At 35.9% G+C, this 9,092-nt stretch overlaps 1 protein-coding gene across 1 annotated transcript; it reads left to right on the top strand.

The window, feature by feature from the left end:
* Positions 1–3,934: 3,934 nt before the first annotated feature.
* LOC111436463 lies at positions 3,935–7,885 on the top strand (the record flags this gene model as incomplete). Its single annotated transcript, XM_023074257.1, has 5 exons — positions 3,935–4,999; positions 5,384–5,633; positions 6,063–6,712; positions 6,848–7,624; positions 7,757–7,885. Coding segments are annotated over 5 exons (2,871 nt in total), but the record flags the coding sequence as incomplete, so codon positions are not given.
* Between the last annotated feature and the right edge of the window lie 1,207 nt (positions 7,886–9,092).

Raw genomic sequence — 9,092 nt, 5'->3', positions numbered from 1 at the left:
TGTATGAACATGGTTGCTATTGCTAATAGTGCTTTAAATTCAAGTCTATGACATAATTGACTTGGAGATATAAGCGTCAAAGAAATGAAGATGCTGGTTGTCAAAGAAATGAAGATGCTGGTTGTGAAAGGAGTTTTGGAAGGTTTGAAATCTGTTGATATGAATCCTTGTGAGAACTGCATTATGAGCAAACAGAAATGCGTTAGATAGGCTATGGTTCTGACATGTTCGAGTACAAGTTGGGATGACAAGAACCGAAAAGTTCTAAGTCACTATGACGTGACTTTTGATGAAAATATCATGTATAAGAATAAAGAGAAAAAAGGCTCTGTGACAACGTAGCAAGTGAGAGTTGAAGTTGAGTTGCGGAAAGATTCACCTAGTGATGTAGCAAATACTCAAGAAACTTCTGAGACTGTTGTTGAGGAACTAGAAGCGGAGCAAGTGACACTTGAGAGCAGGTGTTGAGAACATCATCCAGAACTATCAGAGTACCAAATAGGTATTCACCTTCATTACACTATTTGTTGTTGACTTATGTAGGGAACTAGAATCCCTTGATGATGCCTTTGGAAGATACAACCAAGTGGAACAAGCCATGGATGATGAGATGTTTAGGCTTCAGAAATGTGTTGCTCTTTCAACTACTGAGGCTGAGTACGTGACAATAGCTGAAACTGGAAAAGAAATGATATGGATGACAGACTATTTATAAGAATTAGGCAAGAAGCAGCGCGAAAAGATTCTTCATGTAGATAGTCAGAGTGCCATGCAGTTGGTGAGGAACCCGATTTATCGTTCAAAGACAAAACATAGAAGGCGATACCATTTCTTTCGCAGGTTAGTGGAAGATGGTGATGTGTTTGGAGGAGATAGAGGGTGCAAAAAATCCAGTAAATATGTTGACAAAATGGGTTGATGTTGGAACATTGAGGTTGTGCAGAACCTCCATTAGTATGACGCAGTGAAGATTAAGAATGAAATTATCGACTAGCTAGATCAGTCTCCAAATGGGAGATGGTTGGGATACGGAACTTGATGCCTATTTATAATAAAAGAACTCGGAGAGATATATATAAAGATCTAGTAGAGATATATTTGGTAGATTATATTTCATAGGTGGTTAAATCTATTAAAGCTAAATTTAATAAACGGAAATCATATATATACACATTAGAGAGTTATTTTAAAATGTACTTTCTTGATTCTCAATATCCTCCTTTGTTGTACATGCTCGAATTTATCAATAAATAAAACCTTTTAGCCAATATTCTTCTTTAAATTTTAAAATAAAACCTTTTAGCCAATATTCTTTTTAAAATTTTCTCTTTCCTACTTGATATGAACCACGATCAAGGAATTTCCATACCTCAAGGTCCAATTACAAGGACGAGAGCCAAGAAGCTACAACAAACTTTATACAGTTATATTCAAGCTATGGTGAGCTCATCAAAGGAAATTCTAGAAGACGCTGGAGACCTCCCTTATATGTTGTGCAAAGTTGAGGTTCAAGAAAGAGATGAATTAAATGCACTTTAAGTTGCATTTAATGAACTCCGCTGAATTTATCAAATAGTCCAAGAATGACTAAAAAGCACATTTTATTATTTGCATTATTTAATTATAGTTTAACTATTTGTTTGTCATATTTAAGCTAGTTTTAAATATAGGAGTTAAGGTTATATTGTAACCCACATAGGTTACTATATTCCACCATTAACTAGCCATTTAAATGAGGAGGTTATGGGTATTTCTCATTTACTAGCCCATTTAATTTGGGAGTTATGTATGACATAGGTTAAGGTTGTAAAGGCTATATAAAGCCTTCTTTTCTTTGATTAGACATCAGATTTTGGAATTAAGAATAGAATTTTATTTTAGCTTTGTTGAGAGCTAAACTTTCTTTGCAAATTCTTGTGTTTAGAACTTGCATGTAGAGTCATTCAAGTGGTATTGATCAAACCTCTTGTGGAGTGATTCGAATCACGAGTTTAGAAACGAGTTTTCTTTACTCTTGATCTTGATCATCAAGGTAATCCGTTCCATACTTTCCCTTGGGTTGATTTCCATATCATTTAATGATATGAACCACGACCAAGGAATTTCCATACCTCAAGGTCCAATTACAAGGACGAGAGCCAAGAAGCTACAACAAACTTTATACAGTTATATTCAAGCTATGGTGAGCTCATCAAAGGAAATTCTAGAAGACGCTGGAGACCTCCCTTATATGTTGTGCAAAGTTGAGGTTCAAGAAAGAGATGAATTAAATGCACTTTAAGTTGCATTTAATGAACTCCGCTGAATTTATCAAATAGTCCAAGAATGACTAAAAAGCACATTTTATTATTTGCATTATTTAATTATAGTTTAACTATTTGTTTGTCATATTTAAGCTAGTTTTAAATATAGGAGTTAAGGTTATATTGTAACCCACATAGGTTACTATATTCCACCATTAACTAGCCATTTAAATGAGGAGGTTATGAGTATTTCTCATTTACTAGCCCATTTAATTTGGGAGTTATGTATGACATAGGTTAAGGTTGTAAAGGCTATATAAAGCCTTCTTTGAGCTAAACTTTCTTTGCAAATTCTTGTGTTTAGAACTTGCATGTAGAGTCATTCAAGTGGTATTGATCAAACCTCTTGTGGAGTGATTCGAATCACGAGTTTAGAAACGAGTTTTCTTTACTCTTGATCTTGATCATCAAGGTAATCCGTTCCATACTTTCCCTTGGGTTGATTTCCATATCATTTTGGTATCAGAGCTTTAGGCTCACGATCGGATATATGTTTCATTGCGCTTATCTCTTTTAATTTTCTTATAATTTTTTTTTTCTCCGTTTGTGTAGAATGTTCATGTTCTATCACAAAAATATATAACAAAAAAAAAAAAAAAAAAAATTCTTATGTTCTTTAAAGTGTTAGATCTGGATCTTATCAACACTTTGTTCTTCTTTAAGATCTTCTAAATCAATTTTCTTGTTGGTAAATTGTTTAGATTTTGCCAATCAGAAGAAAAAAAAAAACCATTGAAATAAAGAAAGCATATGATGTTAAATGTCTTTCTTTTTTCCTCTTGATTACTATATGTAACTCTCATATGTTACTACGTCTAAATTAGTCCTTAATCATTTTCTTTCTTTAATTCGTTTCTTTGTCGTTATTCGGATTGCTCCTTCAATACCCTTGTTTATGTGTTGAGTGTGCTGTCTATTCACTTTGAATTGCACTTAGCTCTATAACATAGCTTGTCTCACATCCCAATTTGTTTTTTTTGGAGTGTGATTTGTGTGTGCTCAATTGTGAGGGTGAGTTTGTAAGGGAGTGACACATTGCTTCGAGTGTTGAGTGCTAAACACGAGTGAACTACATTTACGAGTGAATACACGTGAGGGAGCGCTTGTGAGGTCCTTTTTTTTTTCTTTTACCTTTCTTTTGTAGCATGGAAAATCCAGACAACAATACTAACATTACTGATGCACGATTGAGAGAAGCACAACAACGAACTATGGAAAGACTAATTCGAGGAATAGAAGAGTTGACTGATCGAATAGGAAAATTGGAGATTCAAAATCAAGCACGACAGAGGATTCCACAACCTACGCCCTCAACCGATACATATGAAGGCGACAATTCTGATCACCACGAGGATAATCCACATGCGGTTGGTCCTGGCTTGATGCGAGGGAGAGACCATGGAAGAAGGTATCATAATTTACAACAACGAGTTCCTTATGATGATAGAATTGATCGTAACGTGGGGAGCATCAAATTAAAACTTCCCAAGTTTTATGGCAAAACCGATCCAGAGGAGTATCTTCAATGGGAGAAAACGGTGGAGTCAGTGTTCAACTGCCATAATTTTAGTGATGAAAAGAAGGTACTGTTATGCATTGCTCAATTCAAACAATATGCTCAAATTTGGTGGGATAAATTGATGTCAAGTAGGAGAAGAAATCTTGAAGCACCAATTGATTCATGGGTCGAGTTCAAAGAGTCCATGAGGAAGCGTTTTGTTCCACAATATTTTCAACGGGACATGGCACAAAAGCTTCAAGCGTTGAAACAAGGACGCAAATCTGTGGAGGATTATTACAAGGAGATGGATACATTGATGGATCGACTTGAACTCGATGAGGACATGGAGGCTCTCATGGCGCGGTTTCTTAATGGGTTAAACATAGAGATTGCAGACAAGACTGATTTACAGCCTTATTCTAATATTGAGGAGTTGTTGCACATTGCAATTAAGATCGAGAGGCAAATCCAACGAAGGTCTCAACGGTATTCTTCTAAAACTTTTCCCAATTCTACTTCTACATGGAAAAAGGAGAGTAAGAACATTGATTATAAGCATAGAAATCAAGAGATTAATGAGAAGCCTCAAGCTAAATTTGAGAAAGGGGAGAGTTCTAGAACAGGGAAAGAAAAAGTAGAAAAGTCTAATGTTCGAAATAGGGATTTAAAGTGTTGGAGATTTCAAGGGGTAGGACACTATAGTAGAGATTGCCCAAATGCAAGAATTATGACCATCAAGGAGGGAGAAATTGTTACGGATGACGAGGCACATGACGACATAAATGAGGAAACAGATGAGAGTGAGGAGTTTAGTGAAGAGGACCCTACACATATATCTTTGGTTACTCGACGAGCTCTAAACACCCACATTAAGGAGGACGGCCTAGACCAAAGGGAGAACTTGTTTCAAACTCGGTGTCTTGTTCAATCTGTACCTTGTAGTGTTGTCATTGATAGCGGTAGTTGCACCAATGTTGTGAGTTCCATTCTGGTCAAAAGACTTAATTTAAAGACACAACCACATCCAAGACCCTACAAGCTTCAATGGTTGAATGATTGTGGGGAAGTACGGGTAACTCAACAAACTCTTGTTTCTTTTACAATTGGAAAATATGTTGATGATGTTTTATGTGATGTTGTATCCATGCATGTTGGAGATTTACTACTGGGGAGGCCATGGCAATTTGATCGTCGGGTAATGTATGATGGGTATGCAAATCGATACTCCTTTACTCACAACGGTAGAAAAACTACTCTTATCCCATTGTCTCCAAAAGATGTATTTATTGATCATTGCAAACTTGAAAAGAAAAGGCAAGAGGCTGATGCAAAAGCAGAGATTGAAAAAGAATCAAGTGAAAAAAAGAGCTTGAGTGAAAAGCAAGAGAGTAACACTCAGCCTAGAGAAAAAAAAGAGAGAAAAGCCAAATCAGTAAGCTTGTATGTTAGATCAAGTGAGGCTAGGAATGTTTTGCTCTCTAACCAGACTATTCTTGTACTTATGTGCAAGGGGTCTTGTTACTTTACTAACATGCTTAACCCTTCTTTGCCTAGTGATTTTGTTGTGCTTTTGCAAGAGTTTGAACATTTATTTTCCGAGGAGATGCCTAGTAGTTTGCCACCACTTAGAGGGATTGAACACAAGATTGACTTCATTCCTGGCGCGCCCATTCCAAACCGACCAGCTTATAGGACTAATCCAAAGGAGGCTGAAGAGATACAAAGGCAAGTAAGTGAACTTCTTGCTAAAGGGTATGTACGTGAAAGTTTGAGTCCTTGTTCTGTTCCAGTTATTCTTGTACCTAAGAAAGATGGTTCTTGGCGTATGTGTGTTGATTGTAGGGCTATAAACAAGATAACTATAAAGTATAGGCATCCAATTCCCAGATTAGATGATATGCTTGATGAATTGCATGGATGTAGTCTTTTTACTAAGATTGATTTAAAATCGGGTTATCATCAAATTCGCATGCATATTGGGGATGAGTGGAAAACAGCTTTTAAAACCAAGTATGGTCTTTATGAATGGTTGGTTATGCCTTTTGGATTAACTAATGCACCTAGTACATTCATGAGACTAATGAATCATGTCTTACGAGAATACTTAGGTAAGTTTGTGGTTGTTTATTTTGATGACATCCTTGTTTACTCTAAATCTTTAGATGATCATATTACCCATGTACGCAATGTTTTGACTACTTTAAGAAACGAATGTTTGTATGTAAATTTAAAGAAATGTAGCTTTTGCATGGAAAAAGTTAACTTTCTTGGGTTTGTAGTTTCATCTAATGGTGTTGAGGTTGATGAAGAGAAAGTGAAGGCTATAAAAGATTGGCCTACTCCGAAAAATGTAAGTGAGGTAAGAAGTTTTCATGGTCTTGCAAGTTTCTACCGTAGGTTCATTAAAAATTTTAGTACAATTGCTTCACCCTTGAATGAACTTGTTAAGAAAAATGTATCCTTTATATGGGAAAAAGATCAAGAACTTGCTTTTAATACTTTGAAAGATAAATTGAGTTCTGCTCCCTTGCTTGCATTACCTAATTTTGAGTCTACTTTTGAAATTGAATGTGATGCTAGTGGAGTAGGGATAGGTGCTGTATTAATGCAAAATCAAAGACCTTTAATGTTCTTTAGTGAGAAGTTGACTGGTGCATCTTTGAGATATCCAACTTATGACAAAGAGCTTTATGCTTTGGTTCGTGCATTGCAAACCTGGCAACATTATCTTTGGCCTAAGGAGTTCATTATTCATACGGATCATGAAAGTTTAAAGCATTTGAGAGTACAAAATAAACTCAACAGACGACATGCTAAGTGGTTAGAATTTATTGAAACATTCCCGTATGTCATAAAATATAAACAAGGAAAGGAGAACATTGTAGCAGATGCTTTATCACGAAGGTATGTCCTCCTCAATACTTTGAATGCTAGGTTGTTGGGTTTTGAACACATAAAGGATTTGTATCAACATGACATGTTCTTTGCTCCTTTTGTTGAATCTTGTGAAAAAGGACTCATTGTGGATAATTACTTGTTGTTAGATGGATTTTTGTTCCGAAAAGGCAAACTTTGCATACCATCTTGTTCCATCCGTGAGCTACTTGTGAGGGAAGCTCATGGAGGTGGTTTAATGGCACACCATGGAGTTTCTAAAACTTATGATATGCTCTCTGAACATTTTTTTTGGCCTAAAATGAGACATGATGTTCATAAAGTTTGTGGTCGTTGCATAGCATGTAAACAAGCTAAGTCTAGGCTTCAACCACATGGTTTAAACAGCCCATTACCAGTTCCTAATGGTCCATGGATTGATATATCAATGGATTTTGTTTTAGGTTTACCTAGGACTAGGAAAGGTTATGATAGCATTTTTGTTGTGGTGGATCGATTTAGTAAAATGGCTCATTTTATTCCTTGTCACAAAACTGATGATGCAAAACATATTGCAGACCTGTTCTTTAGGGAAGTTGTACGATTACATGGCATTCCTAAAAGCATCGTTAGTGATCGTGATGTAAAATTTTTAAGCCACTTTTGGCGTGTTTTATGGGGTAAGTTAGGAACTAAGCTAGTATATTCAACTACTTGTCATCCTCAAACGGATGGACAAACTGAAGTTGTTAACAGAACCATGACTGCTATGCTTAGGGCTATTATTGATAAGAATCTTAAGACTTGGGAGGATTGTTTGCCATTTATAGAATTTGCATATAATAGGGTTGTTCATAGCACTACTAAATGCACACCTTTTGAAATTGTTTATGGCTTTAATCCTTTAACCCCTATTGACTTGTTACCCATACCGTCAAAAGAGTTTGTGAATTTTGATGCAAATGCCAAGGTTGAGTTTGTTCATAAACTGCACAAGCAAGTGAAAGAACAAATTGAGAAACAAAATTTCAAGGTTGCCACCCGAATTAATAAAGGACGTAAGATTGTTATCTTCAAGCCAGGAGATTGGGTTTGGGTGCATTTCCGAAAAGAAAGATTTCCTACTCAAAGAAAATCTAAGCTTTTACCACGAGGAGATGGACCTTTTCAAGTTCTTGAGCGCATCAACGACAATGCTTATAAAATTGATTTACCAGGTAAGTACGGTGTTAGTGCAACTTTTAATGTTGTTGATTTGAGCCCTTTTGATGTAGGTGATGGCTTGGATTCGAGGACGAATCCTTCTCAAGAGGGGGAGAATGATATGAACCACGACCAAGGAATTTCCATACCTCAAGGTCCAATTACAAGGACGAGAGCCAAGAAGCTACAACAAACTTTATACAGTTATATTCAAGCTATGGTGAGCTCATCAAAGGAAATTCTAGAAGACGCTGGAGACCTCCCTTATATGTTGTGCAAAGTTGAGGTTCAAGAAAGAGATGAATTAAATGCACTTTAAGTTGCATTTAATGAACTCCGCTGAATTTATCAAATAGTCCAAGAATGACTAAAAGGCACATTTTATTATTTGCATTATTTAATTATAGTTTAACTATTTGTTTGTCATATTTAAGCTAGTTTTAAATATAAGAGTTAAGGTTATATCGTAACCCACATAGGTTACTATATTCCACCATTAACTAGCCATTTAAATGAGGAGGTTATGGGTATTTCTCATTTACTAGCCCATTTAATTTGGGAGTTATGTATGACATAGGTTAAGGTTGTAAAGGCTATATAAAGCCTTCTTTTCTTTGATTAGACATCAGATTTTGGAATTAAGAATAGAATTTTATTTTAGCTTTGTTGAGAGCTAAACTTTCTTTGCAAATTCTTGTGTTTAGAACTTGCATGTAGAGTCATTCAAGTGGTATTGATCAAACCTCTTGTGGAGTGATTCGAATCACGAGTTTAGAAACGAGTTTTCTTTACTCTTGATCTTGATCATCAAGGTAATCCGTTCCATACTTTCCCTTGGGTTGATTTCCATATCACTACTCTTTATGTTCGTCTAATGAGTGTGTGTATTGTTGTACGATCCTAACATTTCTTGCTAAATCATCAACGAGATGCTTCTTGTCCGATTTACACAGCAAAGTTGAATGTATGGCTATAACGAGTAGATAATCAAATCAACTAGCTTTGCATCTTTCTTAATCTGTGTACGGCTAAAGAAAGTAAAAAGAAGGTAACAACAATGATCTTCATCATGAATGACAAGACCTGTATAGCCGCAAGAAAGCTAAGTCTCATTGACTTCTCCAACAAAGAAGGGGTTTTTCAAGCATTCTTGGAATACTTCGATGATGATTATGATTGGACAACGTTGAAGGATGCAGAGAAGAATATCG

The sequence above is a fragment of the Cucurbita moschata genome, unplaced genomic scaffold (genome assembly GCF_002738365.1).
Source record: "Cucurbita moschata cultivar Rifu unplaced genomic scaffold, Cmos_1.0 Cmo_Scf00054, whole genome shotgun sequence".
NCBI lineage: Eukaryota > Viridiplantae > Streptophyta > Magnoliopsida > Cucurbitales > Cucurbitaceae > Cucurbita > Cucurbita moschata.
The sequence above is the reverse complement of the archived record's forward strand: the minus strand, read 5'-3'. Positions and strand labels throughout refer to the sequence as shown.